The sequence below is a fragment of the Astatotilapia calliptera genome, chromosome 23, assembly GCF_900246225.1.
Source record: "Astatotilapia calliptera chromosome 23, fAstCal1.2, whole genome shotgun sequence".
Lineage (NCBI taxonomy): Eukaryota > Metazoa > Chordata > Actinopteri > Cichliformes > Cichlidae > Astatotilapia > Astatotilapia calliptera.
In genome coordinates, this window is record NC_039323.1 from 18,629,108 (window position 1) to 18,649,357 (window position 20,250).

At 39.8% G+C, this 20,250-nt stretch overlaps 2 protein-coding genes across 2 annotated transcripts; both read right to left on the reverse strand.

Moving 5' to 3' along the window:
• Positions 1-6,761: 6,761 nt before the first annotated feature.
• LOC113015552 (mid1-interacting protein 1-B-like) lies at positions 6,762-9,063 on the reverse strand. The gene is made up of 2 exons (XM_026157560.1): positions 8,888-9,063; positions 6,762-8,177 (listed from the first exon to the last, which is right to left on the reverse strand). Exon 2 carries the CDS (start codon positions 7,993-7,995, stop codon positions 7,513-7,515), a length of 483 nt encoding a protein of 160 aa, XP_026013345.1. The 5' UTR covers positions 7,996-8,177; positions 8,888-9,063; the 3' UTR covers positions 6,762-7,512.
• Positions 9,064-10,601: 1,538 nt separating this feature from the next.
• On the reverse strand, positions 10,602-19,382 carry LOC113015542 (tetraspanin-7-like). The gene is made up of 8 exons (XM_026157548.1): positions 19,261-19,382; positions 14,495-14,683; positions 14,210-14,284; positions 14,026-14,121; positions 12,593-12,748; positions 12,318-12,401; positions 12,156-12,227; positions 10,602-11,075 (listed from the first exon to the last, which is right to left on the reverse strand). The coding sequence occupies exons 1-7, from the start codon at positions 19,339-19,341 to the stop codon at positions 12,159-12,161; spliced, it is 750 nt and encodes a 249-aa protein (XP_026013333.1). The 5' UTR covers positions 19,342-19,382; the 3' UTR covers positions 10,602-11,075; positions 12,156-12,158.
• Between the last annotated feature and the right edge of the window lie 868 nt (positions 19,383-20,250).

Sequence of the window (20,250 nt, forward strand, 5' to 3'; positions counted from 1 at the left end):
AGGTCATGTTAGGTCAGATACTTGAGTAAAATAAATAACATAATTTTTATTCTTCTACTTTTTATTATCATAAATTATTTGCTGTTAACTTGGCAAAAAAGGTGTTTTTTTTAGTGTAACAATACAGTTCTTGTTTTGGTGCCCCCTGGTGGTCGGATTGTGATTAAAAAAAATTTACCTAGAAAATGTGTGAAAGCTGTCATAACAGAGACATTTGTGGTGTGTGCATGTGTGTGTGTGTGTGTACAGGCTGTGGAAACCTCCGACTGTCTGTCAAAGCAGTGAGCCGCAGAGGGAGGAGGGAGACACACACGCGCGCAGGCGAGAAACATCGTGTGGGAGAGAGAGCGAGCGGCGTGACAGGTGAATAATCAGAGCTGCAGCGCCGGCCGTCACGGAAACGAGGCCTGACAGCACCGACAACGCCGGAGACACGCACACAAAGAAACACACACACACACACACACACACACATAAAGAGGAGGGCTGGGATTAGGTTTAAAGTACAAATACACACACACACACACACACACACACACACACACACACACACACACACACTGATCAGCAATCAATCACACAAAAACTTTAAACACGCTCCTCCACCCCCTCCTGCTGCTGACCTTTGACCTTTAATTTTCACACTTTGCCTTCATTCCTCCGCACGCAAACATTTACACACAAACTAATGAAAACCGTTTTTGTGTGTGGGTGTGTGTATGTGTGTGTTAATTATTCTGGGCCCAACCTCCCAAACACTAATTGGCACTCTGACACGCACACACACACAGACACATACACACACTCACTCTGCTGCACAGTGATATGAGGTGTGTGTGTGTGTGTGTGTGTGTGTGTGTGTGTGTGTATACAGTGGTGTTACCACAGCGCCCCCTGCTGACATTTTTATTGAAGTCTGTTAGAGGACAAACTGCAATAAATTAAATGAATGGAAACTTTAACTTTCAATAAAATGTATAAAAAAACAATTTTAGATTTAAAAAAAAATTAGAACATTGTTTTATTTAGATCAAGCATGTTGTTTTCGGGCGTCAATCCAGTCCCTTTATAGGTAAGTCTTACTACCTGGCAGCCTTCTTTAAAAAACCCTCTGGGCTTTTATTTTGAAGTCAGAGTGTATTATGCCCTGAATCTCATACATATGCATCATGCACTTGCAACATTAACTGTACCTTCTGCAGTATGGGCTTTTCACTCCTGCAATCTTGACTGCAACTCATTGCACTGAAAAGCACTTTAAAGATAGGGACACCCCCTGTAGTATGACAGGGTTGCATGCACTTGTGTTTTGTATCATGTTGTGCTGTTATGTGCCTTACTGTATCGTCTCCAGTTGGTCCAAAATGCAGCTGCATATTACCTCAGTGTTGGCCTCTCTACACTGGCTTCCTGTTCCTTACAGGATCCAATTTAAAATCTTACTTTTTGTTTTTAAATCACTTAACGGCCAAACTCCTTCTTACCTGTCTGAGCTCCTATTTAAAATTAATTATGCTCCAGAAAGAACCGTGAGGTCCAGGTCAAAACTACCCTTTAACTATTCCACGCGCTAAACTGAAATCTCATGGTGACAGAGCCTTCTCTGTGGCAGGTCCCAGACTCTGGAATAGTCTTCCTCTTAATATTAGATCATACAAATGCTCAAACACTTTAAACCTTTACTAAAGACACATTTTTATAGTCTAGCATTTAAAACACATTGACCTAAACATTTTGGTTTTTGTGGTTGTTGTTTTAGTTGTTTTTATTGACTATTTTATTTATTAATTAATTTTTCTATATTTTACTGCATTGTTGTTGTGCATTTTATTTATTTTAGTGGCATTTTACATTGTTAAGCACTTGCATCATGGACTTTGGAAATGTGCTGTATAAATAAACTTGACTTTGCTGTATGTGTGAGCACACCAAGACAAATTTCCATTAACTATATTGTTGAAATGGCCCAACAACTTTATCCCTTTTTTTTCCACCACCAGGTTGCACTTCACAGAAAGCCTGATAAATTCTGGTGAACCAAAAACATGCAGTAGTGAATTATTATTTTGAGATAATTGACCAGTATTTTGAGACAATAATCTTAAAATGAGATTTGAGATACTAATCAGAACTATTGGGTAAATCTCAAAATTTTGAGATGACAATTGACCAAACAATTTCAGATAATTCACTCAAAATATTGAGATGATGACCAAAAGGTTTTCATAACCCAGAATTATGAGCTATTTACCCAATATTTTCAAATAATAACCAAACATTCTGAGATACCATAAATTTGGGGTAAACTATCTCAAAAATTTGAAATGTTCACCCAAGATCTTGAGAAAACCCTAAATTTTAGACATGTGGGATAAATGATCTATAAATTTGATATAATTTACCCAAAATACTGAGATATTAACCCCATGTTTTGAGGTAACCCAGGCCTTTTAGATAAATGGCAATTTTTTAGAACATTTACCAAGCATTTTAGATAATCTAAACAAACAAAAAAAAGAGATAATGACCCAATATTTTGAGATAACCCACAATCCTGACATACTAACCCTAAATTTGAAGTAAACTATCTGAAATCTGGAATAGTGAACACAAATTTTGAGATAACCCTAAATCTTTAGATAATGACCCCAAATTTTGACAGTGTTGAGACAATTACCTAAAATTTTGAGACAATAACCCTACATTTTGAATGTAACGTTTTGATATTTATGGGTTTTGTTTGAGGCCCAGAAGAAGTAAAAACAGAAACCAACATTATCCAAACATCATCTTAGGCCAGGTGATTTCACGGAGCTATTCAGTGACTTTTGGATGGGCATTATGTGCTCATTGCATGGCTGATTCACCTGAATGGTATTTTACCTAATTGAGACAAACAAATTAAGGGGAGTGTTCCTATCCAAACCTGTCATACTGTTATAGTAAAATATAATAATATAATATTAAATAATATAATAGTAAAATATAATAAAATTGGTCCATCTTAAAAACATTAAAATAATTTTTTTTGGTCACTTTTCTAACCTTCTATAAGGCTACTCTTCTTAATATTTGTTCCTTAATTAGTTTTTCTTCTTTATATATTATTTTCTTTATGTATAAATAACTGATGAATCAACATAAATGGTAAATGGCCTGTATTTGTATAGCGCTTTACTAGTCCCTAAGGACCCCAAAGCGCTTTACACATTCAGTCATCCACCCATTCACACACTGGTGATGGCAAGCTACATTGTAGCCACAGCCGCCCTGGGGCGCACTGACAGAGGCGAGGCTGCCGGACACTGGCGCCACCGGGCCCTCTGACCACCACCAGTAGGCAATGGGTGAAGTGTCTTGCCCAAGGACACAACGACTGAGACTGTCCGAGCCGGGGCTCGAACCAGCAACCTTCCGATTACAAGACAAACTGCCAACTCTTGAGCCACAATCGCTCCATAACACTAAGCAGCAGATGGTTTCTGGCGGGTGAAGGGGCGTTCACTGACTCCTCTGTGCTGGAAACTATCTGGCAGCTGAGTTTAGTCATTTCAGCTCCGAGGTCGGAGGGATTATGGAAGATTACAGGTGAATGGAGGTGTGATTGGCTGCAGATGTCCTGTTAGTCTTTCCATGAATTTAATGATCGACAAGATTCACCTGCTGATCTGATACAACCCAGAATAACCCGGCGATGACGACTTCCTGTTAATCAGCATTTTTACAGATCAAAAAAAAAAAAAAAGATTAAGACAGTATTTGATGCTTTTCTTTGTCACACAGGGCATTAATGGGAACCTTTCTGGAGTTTAGAGCAAGCAAAAAATCTGAAGAAAAAGATTATCAGCACTGGTTAATTTTTAATATGTTAGGATTTTGGAGAGATGTTGCTTATATCTTTAATTTGTACCAATTTGCTGTGGATGACCTAGATTTATTAGTTTTTTTTTTTATTTATTAATACATCTAGAGCCATCTGTAAGATCCCCAGTCTTTGCTGTATCTTATAGGTTATGACTAATATAATGTCAAACCCTAAACCTGAAGGTCGGGCTGCTCAATTTAGGCAAAACTCAGCAAAAACAAACATAATTGTAACTATTCATTCACTTAACTGTCATATATTTGTTGAACTTTAAAAATACATGTCTTTTTACTGGAGCTTCCTTGCTCTTTAAATAAAACTGGGTCATTCAATGCCAGCTCATTAAATTCCTCCCACCTGACCATCACAGATTTGCCTGGAAACACATTTCAGGGCAAAGATGCACTTATTTATTTATTAGAAATTTCCATTGTCTAAAGAAGTCCATCTGGATTTGGTGTATGGTGTCATACATGGGGAATATCACAATGAAGTTGGACATTTGTTTTGATATCTGTGAAACTACCTGCATTATTTCAAAGATATTATGTTCCTTAACACATGAAGGTTTGAGACCAGGAGGATACACAAATCCTTACGGGGCATCTGGCATAAATATGCCAAATCAAACATGTGGCGCTACCTGCTGTGGTGAGCCCTGTGAATATGTGCCTCGTACATGAGAAGCTCTGGTTTCTACAGGCAAATCTGCTGCCAGATATCTAAATACTTTACCTAGAGCTCCACTTCTGGGAGTCCACATTCATAGAAACATGCTCCCAGATATTCCGCCTAAAACATTTATTAAGGGGTTTTCTGCTGAGGTTTCTCATGTGATGTCGTGCCCACAAGGCATGAGGCAAAGGGCCGCCATTTCCAGTTCGTTACATTTTTTGTTTCACTACAGCTCAGAGGGCAGCTGGATGGAGTTTGTGGACAAATCCATCACTTCAAAGCAAAATATGACCTCTGCAAGACGCCAACAACTAAACCAAGCATAAGGAGGTATTTGTCACCTGGTTGGGGAATAGACATTTGTTCCTAGTGCCAGGTGGTCACTAACATGACTGTGTAACAGAGGCTTTAGCTATCATTTCCCCTTTGAATGCAATCAACCATCAGCAAACAGTTGGTAAATACTTAATAACAATAATATGAATTCCTTCATGACAAGTGGTTTCAGACTGGTTTCTGGGCCTGTGACTGGGGCCTTATTTACTTGATCATTCAGTTACCATGATTGTCACACATCACAAATGATAACTTGGGAGTTCGCCTTGTAATCGGAAGGTTGCCGGTTCGAGCCCTGGCTTGGACAGTCTCGGTCATTGTGTCCTTGGGCAAGACACTTTACCCGTTGCCCACTGGTGGTGGTCAGTGGGCCAGTGTCCGGCAGCCTCGCCTCTGTCAGTGCGCCCCAGGGTGGCTGTGGCTACAATGTAGCTTGCCATCACCAGTGTATGAATGTGTGTGTGAATGGGTGGATGACTGGTTGTGTAAAGCGTTTTGGGGTCCTTGGGGACTAGTAAAAGCGCTATACAAATATAGACCATTTACCATAACTTAATGTCATGTGGTTAGTGGTCACATGTCTGCAAAACCACAACATAATGAAATGCAAAATGATCCCTTAAAAAAGCATCTGAAACCACCTCTACCTCTGAAACTTAGCAGATTCAGTTTTTAATTACCATTAAAACTGCTGGGTTAGTGTTGGACAAAGATCATTGTTGGGGTTAAACTACAACAGTTGCCACTTTTCTAAAAACTCCAGGAAGAAGCTCTGTTTCAAGCGCAGAGACAGAAATGAGAACAGAAAACGTCACAGTGTCACCTTTCTTCGGCATGCTGACATGCCACTAGTGCTGTCATGGTAACACGTGGTCTGGAGCTGTAGATGGTTGCAGCAATACGGAAACCATTTTTTCCCCCAAATGTGGTCAGTAAGTTTTGATGAACGAAAAGACCAAAAATACACACCAAAATCTTTTAATGGTCAAACTGGACAGAAATAGAAAAACCAATAAACATCAGTATATGTACACCCAGCATTCTTCACACACACAGACTCCAGAACGCCTTCACATGTCATCGACCATCAAGCACAGTGTTCAATTCATTAACAAAGCTTTGAGACGACAAACAAAACATTCGCTTCTTTAAGTTCAGTTCAAAAATCAGCCAATAACCATTCATTACACCTTCTCTTTTATTCAGCTGAAACCAGACAAAAACAATGGGTTTCTGCCAAACTCCTTAAAATTTTAAAAATAAGGTGCTTTAGTCCTTTAATAAATGGACAAACTGTAGCATCTTTAAAATATCAGAACTTCCACATTTAAGTTAAACCAAAGAACTGAGAATTTGTGGTCTGGTTACAATCGATTGTCAGGAGATGTTAACAGGTTATGAACGATCATGCACCATGAGAACTGGGTTCTTATTACGATTGGGAAATTTAAGGATTCATATTTTCTCCTTTTTGTGCGTCTAAAGCTGTACAGAAATGTCAAGCCAGCTTCTTTTGTGCTCTCGTGTGTTTGCATAGTTTGGAATTTGCAGCATGAAATGAAGGATGTCAGGAGATTTTTTTTTTGTTTCTTTTAAACGGACAGACGTCAACCCTGAAAATAGAATGCAAGCAGCCCACCGCCTCGACGAAGTCTTCAAGGGAAAAAAAAAAAAAAAAAAAAAAAAAAAAAAAAGGGAAGTCCATGAAGAACATGTTTTAGCTCTTTAACTACAAACTGCTGTAGGGAGGTCAGAGCAGAGACACTCTAATCTGCCGAATCTTAACAAGATGTCATATCCAGAAGACAAACAGTGGATTCAGGTGTTTAAAGTATGCCAAAGAAAGAGTTATTGGAATCAGAGACAGATTTTTGGATCAGTGGCATTCCACAGGGATTATACCAGGATCCTATTTCATTTAAAATGGTTTAGTTTAGGGTTTGTTTGTTTTTTTAAGGTTATGTTTGTTTACAGTAGTTTAGAAGTGCAACAGATTTCTTCTGATGAAACCACCCAAATATTCAAAATTAATCAATTTTAGATCCTTTGTCCTTCTCCTGCATACCCATCATCTATCTCTTAAACGTATTAATTTGAGGTGATTTGATTTCATGTGAAAACATTCTCTACAAATTCATTACTGTACTGACTTACTGTTTAGTAGCACAGATCCAGACTTAATTCAGAATTTTAAAGCTTGAATCAGCTTTGTGCTTAGTGACATATACTGATGTCCCTGCCAAGTCTCTTCAAAAAGACCAAAGCATAAATCGGCTATAATGAATGAAGTCAGCATCAGTGCATGTGCCAAAATGAGATCCAAAAAGCTGCCGGTGAATACAAAAACGTGGCATTTAAGATGATTTAACGACCCTTACAAGGAATAACTGTTATTAAAATTGTAGTTCTCATTATTTGACAAAAAATGCCCAAATTGTTCCAGTCACACAATCAATCTGCAGATATTTTTATTCACCGTTTTTGGGACTGGCTAGTTAATTTAACACAATGATATCCACCACTGTGGGCTGTGAAAAAGCTTTTAAGTGAATTCTGGCGTCTGCACATGCTCCTTCCTTCGCTTGTAGTTACTGAGCTAAAACCCATAGAGCGCCAACCGTCAGGACATTCAGCGCTCAGTTTCTGCAGCCGATCTCCTCCTTGTAGCGATTCGTCAGTGTGTTAGCTTTATGCGTCAGTTTCGACAGAACCGCGTGGAGTCCATTCAGGTGGAAGTGAAACTGCTTCTCCAGGTCATCCTCCTCTGCCACCACCATGCTGGCCACACCCGCCTTCTCCTTCCGCAACTCCTCGCCTTGCACGACGCCCCACTCGATGTCATTGCGGATGGATTTAAGCAGGATGTATGAGCTGTACATGTCAGTATCAGGCTGGAAGTAGGCGCTGTCGTGAGTGGGGCTGGTGCTACCTGTGCCACCACCGTCATCCCCACCATCCCCGTTCTCTGTCGGCTTCAGGTCATCCCTGTCGTCCAGCGGGACGTCCCGCAGCAGGCTGGGCAACATCACTGTCTGGTCCATGTTGTTGACAGCGCCAATGAAGCGGTTCATGGCGTTGAAGAGCGAGTTCTTCTGGTTGTAGGAGTCAGGTATCTGCATGACGGCGGCTGGTGAGGGCCCGTGTTGGCCAGCGGTCGCAGCGCCAAACTTAGCCCGCTAATGCTCCTTAAAGGATTACTGAGAGACTGCGGAGGCACTCACTGCTCCAAAATGGGCCAGCTCCTGAGCTGAGGGCCCCGTGTTTCTGCTGCAGGACTCCAGCTGACCCCAGAGGCATAAACCTGATATAAAAACACAAAAGGAAGAGGAGGAAGGATGAAGCAGCTTCAAATGGAGACCCAGCATGTCCAGGAGATGTCCTGGATATGCTGGACACCCATGACATCTGCAGGGTCATTTGAGGCCTTCATGATTTAACTACAAAGCTCAGGGATGGGGGAACTAGCCAGCTTTAACAGTATATCCTGCATCCATTATCGGACATCGGATTCCCCCCGCCTCACCGCCGTTACTCACTTCATATTCAGCCACCTCTGTTGCTGCTGAAGATCGGTTTGCATTATTTAAATCTCTCTGTGCTGCACAGCCACAGCCTCGCATGCAAATAAACGTGAGGTGCTGGCAACGTTTTTTTTAAAAACAGCGTGAACACCTGCGGTGGCAGCCCGGGCAGAGGAGGAGGGGGGTCTGCAGGAGAAAACACGGAAATGAAGGGGAATCACGGCACCGGCCTCTACCTGCTTCATTCTAAAGCTAAACCAGGGGACCTTTGAACAGGCGGGCCCAATAAACCATCCTTCCAGTCTATGTAACTGTGAATTAGCGACGCTTACACCGCTTGAATCTTCATTTTAACCGGAACAAATGACTGTCGGGCTGCTCTTATTAGCCTCGCCACCCCAGCCAGCGGGTGATTCCGGGTACCGTTAGCTCGCTAAGTCTACTTTTAAAACGGGTAAACACCGGCGGCAGTGCGCCTACGTCAGCTTACCGTATGTCGGCTGTGGTTCCTGGGTACCAAGTCGCTGCTTCTGCCCGTTAAAGCTGTCCGGAAAAGGGATCTTGCAGACGGTCGGGCCGGTGGTGGTTGTTAGGGAGGCAGGAGAGTCGGGGCGGAGCAAAACATGGGATCACGATCACAGCCAATCACAGAGGGTGTGACGTCACGGAGAACGTCGGATAGTGTTGCATTGTTTATAAACTGACTTGAATAAAAATAAAGCTTTGGAAATAATATATTTATTTACATTTAAGGTTTACAACGAAAACAGTAGTTACATTAAAATTTAAATATATTATTAAGACTTTGTTTTATTTTATATTGTTTGTCACGTTTTGACTGATGCAACCTTGTCCCCCCTCTTTGGGGAGAAATAAATGTTACTTTTGTATGAACAAACAAATAAACATCAATATCCTCCTGAGAACCCAGGAAAAAAGAATCTTCCCATGAAACGTTTTTTGTGATTTCCTTCCTATTTGGAGGTAACAGAGACCACCCAAACACATCAGATATCAACGGAAAGCCCAAGATGTCCTTTATTTAGTACATCAGGACTTAGTAAGGTAGCTCAAATAAATCAAAAGATATAGATCAAATAATACATATAATGATAATGATTATAAAATCAGACTAGATTATATTTCAAAGGAGTCAAGGATGATGTTACTAAATGTTCATTACAAATTTAATTTAAAATATTACAACTTTTAAAACTCACTAGAAGTTTCTGATACCATATAAGGAAGGTTTTCACAATCTCATGCTGTTGTTTTCATGTCCACAAATGACTATTTTAAAGATTATTTCACATGTTCTAACGTGTTTGCATGGATCCACTCAGGGAATTCTGGTTCCCCACAGTCAGTTCTAAAACATGCATGCTAGCTTAACTGGTGATCCTAAATTGTGTGTTATGTGTGATTATGGTGGTCTGTCTCTAATGGATGGATGTGTAAAACATTGCCCCCGTCTGGCTCCACATTATATTACGACTGAATTCTTCCCCAGCCATAAAGTATTTATTTTCACTGTGTATTTTAGTTTATTACCAGAATGCTCTTTTTTTAAATAATGCCAAACAGCAGTAGGTATACTTGTCAGCTTCTTATTAACACAAATATCTTATCAGCCAATCACATGGCACTAATGCATTTAGGCATGTATAAAATAATCAAGACAACCTGCTGAAGTTCAAAGTGAGCATGAGAAGGGAAAAGAAAGTTGATTTAAGCGACTCTGAACATATGATTGCTCTCTAAGACAAAATAGCTCAAGAAGATGGCAGCTTTAGTATTCAGATGGTGGGTTTACAATTTGATGAATGACATGCAAGAAAGGGTCTCTCCAGCTTTGTATCAGTGGTTTAGTTTTTTTCTGGTGTAAAGGTGTGATGGATATTTTCTTGCTGAGCATTGTTTAAAAGCCACAGTCTACCTATGTATTGTTAACTATCCTAATAATTCTTCCATTAGGAAAACGCACCATGTCACGAAACTATATCTCAAAGTGATTTCTTGAACCTGACAGTGAGTTCTCTGTACTCCACTGGCCTCCACAGACACCAGATCCTCAATCTAATGGAGCACCTTTGGGGATGTGGGTAAACAGGAGATTCTTGTGGATGGATTCACATGGATGTGGAGCTGACAAAGCTGCAGCAACTGTGTGATGCTATTATGTCAAGGTAAAGTTACATGTAAGGTTTTCTTATGTTGGATTTATCGACACAACACGCAGCCTCCTTTATTTTGTTGAAAACATTGCATGTCTCAAATAGTTATCAGTGAGTTTGTCATTCAGAAAACAGAAATATAAAATCTGTCACATCACAGTACACAGAATATGAAACATGAACAACACGTCTTTCAAACACAGCACACTGCCACAGAATCAAATTTCAACTTTAACCTAAAAATGTGAAAGCCTTTCAAGTGTTCTGGTGCCCCTAAGAGGGCTTTCTGAATATGATTGTTACTGACAACAGGTTTTTTCAGGACCTGAGCCTGACACACATACAAAGAAAGATCCTAACAACACAAAGAGAGAGAACACAAAGGGGTCAATTTTCAGTATTTCACAGCAAGACACAAAATAAATACAAGAGGAATGCTAACAGTGTTTGTATTTGTGTGTTTTTCCTAAGGTTTCCATGGTGATGTACATCTTATTCACTTTCCTGCAAAAGAAAACACAGACAAAGGAGATGGAGGTAAACAACAGCACATGCTTGTTTTACATTCACTTAAAGAGTTGAGAATGTGGTCAGGTAAACTTTAGATTAAAGTTGGGTGTGTTCAGCTTTAGTGTAAGTTAGGTGTAGGTCTATATTGGGGGTACATCAAATATAGTTGAGGTTGGAGTTAGGTTGGGAGTAAGTTTAATGTTGAGTCTTGGGGTAGGCTAGGTGTAGCTTTAGGTTTTAGCTTGGTTTGAGATAATAATAATAATAATAATAATAATGTGTATGTGCTAGTCCCCATGGGGAATTTACTCCTCTGCATTTAACTCATTCACCCAGTGAAGCAGTGGGCAGCCACCAATGCAGCACCCGGGGAGCAGTGTGTAGGGACGGTACCTCAGGGTAGCCGTTCAGTGGAGTCAAACCCCCGACCTTCCGATCATGGGGCAACCACTCTACCTACTGAGCTATCCCTGGCCCCAGCTATCCCCGCAGGTAAGGTGTAGTTTAGGTTAGGAGTAGGTTTAAGGTATAGTCTTGGGGTAGATGGTAGATTGAGGTAGGTCAGGATAGATGTAGGATTGTGAAAGGTTATATAGGTTGGGTAAAGGTTAATGTTTTGTATAGGTGAAGGTCTCAGTTTGTATTAGTTAGGCTTGATTTAGGTCAAGATCTAGACTTGCATTGGTTGTGTATCTCTAGGTTTGGGGTAGTTTTAAGTGTAGATTTGGGCTAGGTTCTCTGTGTTTGATGTAAGTTAGGTTTAGTTCAAGGTCTACATGTAGGTTTGAAGTAAGGTAGATATGAGTTAGAAGTAGGTTAAGATCTAGATTTGCGACTTATATAGCCTTTTTCTACTGGTAAGTACTTTCTTACCAAAGCTGTGTTTTATGCTTTATGCACACATTCCTATTATATTTTTTCCTATGCATAAACACTCTAGTTTAGGATACTTTTGTTGTTAGATCTCACTTTCAGGTGGGTTAAGTGTAGCTTTGGTTAGTTACGCTACACCTTGGTTGGTTAGTTAGTGTCCATCAGAAAGTGATAGGTTAGTGCCGGGGACGTGTGGATTACCTGTTAGATCATCTCGTACTGGTTGCTGTTGATGAAGTGAGACAAGCAGCAGGCCAGAGTTACACCGACCAGCTAAAAAACACAGAGAGATGGATTTTATTTCTGCTTCAGTGTCACTGTCTCCTATTGTCTCCTATAGATTCCAAAGGCCATGTTTAGTACCTGAGAGAAGGAAATACCAAAGGTAACTCCAGCAATGATTCCCATGTTGCTCTCTATGAAGGACACAACCAGCTCATAGCAACCCTGCGGAGACAGGGTAAAGTGATTTGCAGTAAATACAGACTGATGGATCACCATCATGTGACCACTTAGCATAATTGTGGTTGTTAGACTTAATAATTATAATAATCTTAATAATCTCCACAAAAAAGCAAATGCAAATGAAAACTTTTGGGAACTGAATTTTCTTCATGTATTATTTGTGCCTTCCTGACCTCTTTGTAGACCTTCTGTGCTGCCAGAGTGGTGTTCTTCAGGTCTGCTTCATTGCAGTCAGAGACATGAACACAACAGCTGGTAGGAATCCCACTGATGGGAAAATACACACTGCTGAACCAGCTGGTGTAATTATAAACTCCACAGCAGTGTAACTGAAGAAACAGAGACAACCAAATCACCACTTTTCAACATCTCATCATGTTTGTTTCTGAATGTGTGAAAGACGTCATCAGTGTAAAATCTGCATAAAAGAACGCTGGACATATCAGCAAGTTTCTCTGCCTATGAAGTCTCTGACATTGTTCCTTTTGCTTCTTTTTGTTTGTTTTTTTTAATTAGGAAATTAATTATCTCTATTGTATGTTATTGTCCTCATGCAGACTGCATATTTAGTTATCACACCAACCCTTAAAATCTTTATTCTTTACGGAGCCCCGCAGGGGACATGGGAGAAAAAAAAATTAAGACGGACTTTTGCGAGATCTCGCAAAACAAACTCGGGATCTCGCAAAACTTTTAGCCGCATTCTTCGGACGCCGGCTCGAAGCCGACCGGGAGGTCGAGACACGATGTGCCGGGAAAGCAGTGTTCCTCCCGGCTGTAGTAGGTCTCGACCTCCCGTTAGCTTCGAGCTAACGGGAAGAATGCGGCTAAAACTTTTGCGAGATCCCAAGATAGTTTTGCGAGATCTCGCGAAAGTCCGTCTTAATTTTTTTTCCTCCCATGTCCCCTGCGGGGCTCAGAAGTTCTTTAATGACATGAGACATGTTTAATAAAATAAAAGTAGTTATATCATTTTTATATGTTTGAATAACTGCATTAATAAAACATGTGCATCAATATTTGAAATATATTTGATTGCTACCACAGGAGTGTGTATATGTGTGTGTGTATGTATATATAACAGTGACACTGACATTTTTGGTACCCCTTATTGCCTTTAGTAAAACAAGGGGAGGACAACTTTGTTGACTGATCCATGAATAGGGACCGACAGGCTTGCAAGAAGTAAAGTGAAATATTTGCTCTCTAAAGAAATAAAATAAAATTAATGCCACAGAGGGTTGTTTAAAAGTTAAAACTATAAGAGACCAACAATATGACCCTGAGGAACACCCAAAAGAAAGAACAAATGTAGGTGTTGGTAATAAGGTAAAATGCTCCATAGACTAGCAGTTTGGACTTTAGCTTGACAAGTAAAAGATCCCTGGTTTGGTCTCAGTAGAGGACACAAAATCCTTTGGGGTTATGTCAGGAAGGGCAACCAGCATAAAACGTGCCACTTCCTCCCATGGTGACCCTTTGTGAATAAGGGACCACCCAAAAGTTGCTTCTTTTATTAAGATACTTGGCAAGTTTAGAGGTAACTTTTTAGTTTCCAATATACTACTTACGAAACATTAATGAGTGGATCATGGAAAACACCTACTCTGCGTTGGACACCATCCACTGCCACACTCCTGTCATCTCGTCCGTCGTATCTCATCACTGCTGCACTGTAGGCAGTGAGGAATGTCCCTTTAATCTAAACATGCAAACACAGACAGATATTGGTCAGAATGAGCAGCTGTGTTTTTTGAAGGTATTCTGAAAACTCTCAAGTGTGTTTTGACCTCATGACGAAAGACAAATCCAGAGATCCCAGCAATGAGTTCAGTCATGAAGACCAGAGACAGAAACACTGCGTACTGAGGAGAGATCAAAGGTCATGAGGTTGGACAAGGAGTCACACCATACGGAATGAGCAAGTTAACTGGTCATTAAACCTAAAAACTTGATAGATGTATTAGTTAGCAGAGATTTTTTAATTTTGAAACCTTTAGTCACATAAAAAAAAACCTCATAAAAGGTTTAGTCAGACATTTGTTAACAAATTCCGAGTAAGCTGGAAGACCCACCAGTTTTAACATCCAAGGACGCCCCCTACAGGTGGCAAAACAGCCGAACAGTCCGAACAGGGCAATGGCAGCGCCGGTGCCAGTGAGGACGTAGGGAGCACTGGAAGGGCTGCTAGAGATCAGCAACATGTAGGGACCCAACATGAACTTCCACCATAACCCCACCACCAGCAGGACCACCCCTGTCACCTGAAGGAGTGTTTAAAAAATGAGTGTAAAAGAAAAAGAAAAGAAAAACTTAAAAACTCTACATTGATTGATTGTAATTTGCATTTTAATCTATTTCAGTTCATTGTATTAACTGCTCTATTAAAAAAAACAAAATAACCCACTAACATTTTGGTAGATGGTTTATTAGTGCGAATTTCTCTCTTTTTAAAATATATATGTTATGTTAGCTAACATCATTTTTATGATGATATGCCTGTTGCTATATTTAGTGGCTATTTTGAAGAACTGGACAAAAGCAGCATTTAAATATACAGTTATACAGTACAATTTCAAATTAGAGACAAATCACTGATGTGCAAGTGTAGAAAAAGAGTAACAAATAATTTTGGTAATGACCTGGGCTGTTTTTATCATTTTACTTGGTTGGGGATTGAATAATTTATTATAATATGAGACAAAAAAAGACGTAGACTTCTTATTTATTTATTTATTTATTTAGTAATTTAGTGAAAAGACTACATAGCCATGATAAAAAATAAAAATCAACAAAAACTTTAGTGTTCACAAACAGCTGATGAAGACATGAACCTCATATGACCACAGATCCCTTATAAACTCATCATTCATTCATAAGGAAGCATAAAGGCGTTTTAGTTTTATACAGTTGGTACGTAAAGCAAGTTACAATGTTTTCTGTCCAGTCAAAAGAAATCATTCTTATTGCAAAAGTTTAATCTGCAAAAGAAGTTAAAGCTGTGCAGCAGACGTGTTGAACCGCACACAGAAGCTGGGACTGTAATTAAGCACCACATGTCTCTGCAGACTCTGACAGTGAAGTGACAAAGTGACAAACAGATGGGAAAAGAAGCTGGACCAGCATCCCCATGACAAACTGGATGCTACATACAGCTGAAACCAGCTGAAAGAATTTAGCTCAGCAGCTGCAGAGACAGTCAGAGCACACAGAAGAAGAGCAAAAGTAACTCTGACAAACTCATAATGTCTGCAGTGGTGTTTTCACTCCAGTTTAATTCACTCGTTGTGCTCCGGGGTAGCTCATCGGATGTCTTCAATAATAATTGCATCCATTTTACGGTTCGGCACTTAGTTGTGACAGTTAAATTTAGCAGCAAAGAGGTTTCAGAGTGCACTAATGTCAGGGAATGTCCTCAAAAACATTCCCAAAAAACACCACTGTGGAAATGTGTGCTCCACCCAGTCAGAGTGGATTGGATGAATGGTTGTCAGTAGATGTAGTACAAGATGGACACTGAGATTACTAGAGTAGGTGGTAGGTTTGTGTTTATAGACCAGGTTTCTATAATGATACAAATATATTTAAATATATTTGTGTTTAAAAGAAAAAGATTGTGGGGCATAATGGGAGGAGGGTAGGCGTCCATAGGTCACATCATTCCCAACACCAATCTCAGCCTTTATTTTGAAGTCAACTGTCCACAGACATCATAAAAAATCAATAAAAAATAATTACCAAAGCACTTAAAAGCACCCGGGCCACCATCACCAACTCTCAATACCAGCCTCCTTGTCAAAACTGGTAATTATAAAAATAAATAAATAAAAACAAAAAACATATGAAATGTGATTCAAATCTGCAGTTCTTCTTCTTCTTCTTCTTGCAGTTTGGTTCTTAATTTTTCTCTATGCTACATGAGTCCGTGGATCTGATTTCAGCCTTTCAAACTAAAAATATAACAATATTTGAGCACAGTGTACAAACAAAATCACCTGACATATTTATTAAAAGGTTTGTTTAAAAGGTTCTAACAAGGTGAAATTCCCTTGTTTTGAAAATCACTGTAAATTCTCTTGAGGACCTCTCATGCAAATATCAGTTTCATGATTTATAACTAATTTTTCTGATGAGCCAGCTCTCTATCTGGATACTATGTCTTGTTCAGGTGGTTTATGAGGACGCCTGATCAGATTTGGGAGTAAGACCGACACAGGATGAAAGAGGAGAAAAGGCACTGGCTGCTGGCAGGAGATAAATGAAGGAGGCATTTGATTTTGACTCCCGGTCGTGCCGGGCTGCCTGCTGCGCCTGTATGAGCGTTTCAAAAGGAGTCATGCTGGGATGTTGAAACACTCCGCAGATGACAAGAAAGCCGTCTGTCAGCTGGAGTCACGTCAGGTTGGTTTGATTCGGGATAAAAGTGGGAGTTTGTGTTTGTGCAGCAGACAACAGATTGTGTCTGGGAAGATTAAAAAAAAAATCTGATTCACTTCAACAATAAATGGAGCGGGAAATAATGTTCGATATCTTTATCATTTACTTTGTGCCAGCAACAAAGACAATGGCATTTATAGTAAAATGTGACTCACATGATTCTGCACTAGATTATTTTGTTGTAAAATCTGTTATGAAAGACTAACGTTTGAATCTGGAAAAGAAATAGATCAGATAAGGTCAATATTAAATATTAATTTAATGATAATTAAATTTAATTTAATACTCAGCAGGTAAAATTTTTCTGACAGACTGAACTACAGTCAGCGTCCATCGAGAGAAAACAGTCTCTCCAACACTGAAATCTCATTCAGAGCAAGAGGAAGTTAGTCTGTGCTATTGGTTAGATCTCTAAGACCACACAAAACACAGTCCTCATTAGGACAAATGGGCCACTGCAATAGGAAGGACCTGACAATGATCAGATGCTAAAAATCCAATAGCAACCAAGACTGGAAAAGAAGCTGAACTCAATGAACTCAGTCTAAGCAACAGCTAAAGCTGGGGCAATATCTTGGGCAATACAGCTAACTGGACTGCAATAGAAAGAACAGCAATAAAAATGGCTAGGCAACTACCAGGACAAGGCAACAACCTGGACAAGATCATGATTTGGGCTCCCAAATCTCTAGGCATTAACCACGGCCAAGTGACTTAAACTCTATATGACAACAACACAGACCAGTCAATAACTGGGGCTTACCAGCAATGTTAGGATACAGCCAGAGGTAGGCAACAATCAGTTGTTGCAGCCACAACCATTGTTTTCATGACAAGTAGATTAAGCAGATTTAGGCAATAGAAAACCACAGGACAGACTGCTTAGAAATTAGGGATAGGAAACAAAATGGGGAAAAACAGGACTACTGTAGGCAACAAGTAGGGATACTCTAAACTCTTAACAGAAAGTAGGCCTTGTTAGGATAAATAGGAAGCAACAACAATGACAAGAAAATGTTTATCACCTATAAAACTAACAGCATAAATAAAAAGTCAAAAAACAAATGTAGCCCAATTTGCAGGATTGGGCAAACAATTCAAACAAGGCAACAATCCGTAAAAAACAGCAGTGAAGTAAACAATCAGGAATACAAAACAATGAATCCTCCTCAACAACAGGGTATGGCAACTTTAGGCATTACAAGACGAGAAACCAGACAAGTCAACAATCTGGGTTTTTTAGGCAACAGTTAGCTAAAAAAGGAAACAATGTGGACTGGCTAGATAGTAGTGTTAGTCAACTGCTGCAGCAATGATATGGCCAGACTCTTTGAAAAACCTAGGTCATCGGCATCAAGGCGGCCTAGGCAACAAGCAACTAGAAAACATCAACTCAGAGTAATCAACAAACTGAGATAGAAACTACACAGAGGGCTGCAAACAGGACTGTGTAAAAAAAAAAAGACAACAGCTGGGAGAAGATTGTAATGAGGAACAGGTAGCAGCCCAGACTAGACTGTAAATGGGACTGGACTAAAATTAGCACCAGAATTCAGGCCTTGTTAGGACAACTGGGAAGAAACATAACTGAGGACTAGAAAGTAACTAGCATAATCCATTAGGTAACAATCAATGGTACACAGCCACCTGAATGGTTTAAAAAAAAATCAGTCTAGGGCAATATAGCTGTATGGGTTACAGTGGAAAGCAACTAACAATAAACAACCACGTCTAGGCTGCTAATCAACAGGGCAATGTATTGAGAAAGGAAATAACTGGGACCAGGAAAAAAACAAACAAACAAACTAGTGAACAATAATAAGAAATAGGACTGAGCAACTGATCAGGCCTAGAAAATAAAGGTTGAGTGAAAAGTTGGACAAACTAACAACAACAAATTAAAGATGGTTAGGAAATACAGACTGTTGATTATGAAACAAAACAGGAGCTGGACTAAGACAACCAGACCTGAGCCTGAAAGAGACAGAAAGAATATTCTGATCAGCTCTACTGACATGACTGCTTCCTGTTATCAGGTGTTGTTTCAGCAGTGCCCTCTCCGGAGGTCCATGTCTTCATTTTCAGGTTGGTGTCAGAGCTCTGGCTTCATCCTACTCATTCCTCAGAATCCAGATAATTACCGATCCTATGACCTTTGACTTTGTCCACTTTAAAAATAGATAAATTGTTGAAGTTTTTATCTACTCACCTGCATGTTTAATTAATGCAGCTTATTCTAAAATTGATCAAATTTACACCTATTCAAACTATTTCAGTCTGAGGATTTCAATGACATTTCAGCAGTTTAAACATGTTTTAAACAAACCCGTTGAGCTCTTGGATCTGATTGTGAGACAGGATTTAGCTGAAGTTAAAATAAGACATGAAGAACAGGTTTTCTTACCCAGAAGATGAAGGAGTAGAGCAGCAGCAGCGTCTTCAGGCAGAAGATCGCCGGTTTGGTTTCCATCCTCCTGGGAGCCATAATCCATCTGAGACTGAGGGACCAAAACCAGAACTCCGCTCGTCTTTCTCTCTTTTATCACCACAGGAAGAGGGAAACCTCTCCCTCACGATGACAACCGCTCAGCCCCCTCTGCTGGTTTTACCAGTAACTGCACAACAGAGCAAGCTCCTCATGTTTTATGTTATTAGTTTATCTGTATTAACCTCACATTAATTACAGACAAACACAAGTATAATACATGATTTTCAACATTACGATTTAACAAATAAAACATTCATACAAACACAAATATTCCCCATTCAATCTTTGAACATAAACCCTTATGGACATTTTGCATGTAAAGTCCTTTTAATTTAGGCACATTCTGAAGCCAATACTTCAAGTCAAACTCATAATGGGGGACATTTATGTGTAGCAGGGTAAGTGTTAAGTGTGGTGCTGCTCCTTTCCCCTCTGATAGCCTGCTTTGAGTCTAAGTTCTTTGTCTAAATCTGTCCATTAGACCATGTTGAGCCTCTCAGACGGCTCCACTCTAGATGTGAATCAGTTTTAGTCATACTACAGTGTCTGTAGTGCACATACATATATAAATATTTCAAGTAACCAAGCTCTGTTTAATGGGTGAGGTGTGCTGGGCCTTCACAGGCAGGTGTAACAGCAGCTCAGACTCACTGATAATCACCACCATGTTAATTGTGTGGTCAGTGTGTGAAGAATGAGGCTCGCGTGTTTGTACCATCACTTTCTAACCACCAACCAAACCTGCACGAATCCTTTAGTCTCTTCACGTCAATCTGCTGCAGCTTTCAGACCAATCAATCAGATCATTAATGCAGTCAGCAAAATGTCAACTCAATGTGCTTCCTTTCAGTCACATTGATAAACATGTTTGAGCTCTGTGAAATACATTTCATCCCCTGAAAGATT

Coding starts and splice junctions, on each gene's coding strand:
- LOC113015552 (XM_026157560.1), bottom strand. CDS start 7,995: ATGCAGATACCTGACTCCTACAACCAGAAGAACTCGCTCTTCAACGCC.
- LOC113015542 (XM_026157548.1), bottom strand. CDS start 19,341: ATGGCTCCCAGGAGGATGGAAACCAAACCGGCGATCTTCTGCCTGAAG. Junction 14,122..14,209: donor GATTTGTCTTTCGTCATGAG/GTCAAAACACAC, acceptor TTGCATGTTTAG/ATTAAAGGGACATTCCTCAC. Junction 12,749..14,025: donor TGGATGGTGTCCAACGCAGA/GTAGGTGTTTTC, acceptor CTGTTTCTTCAG/TTACACTGCTGTGGAGTTTA.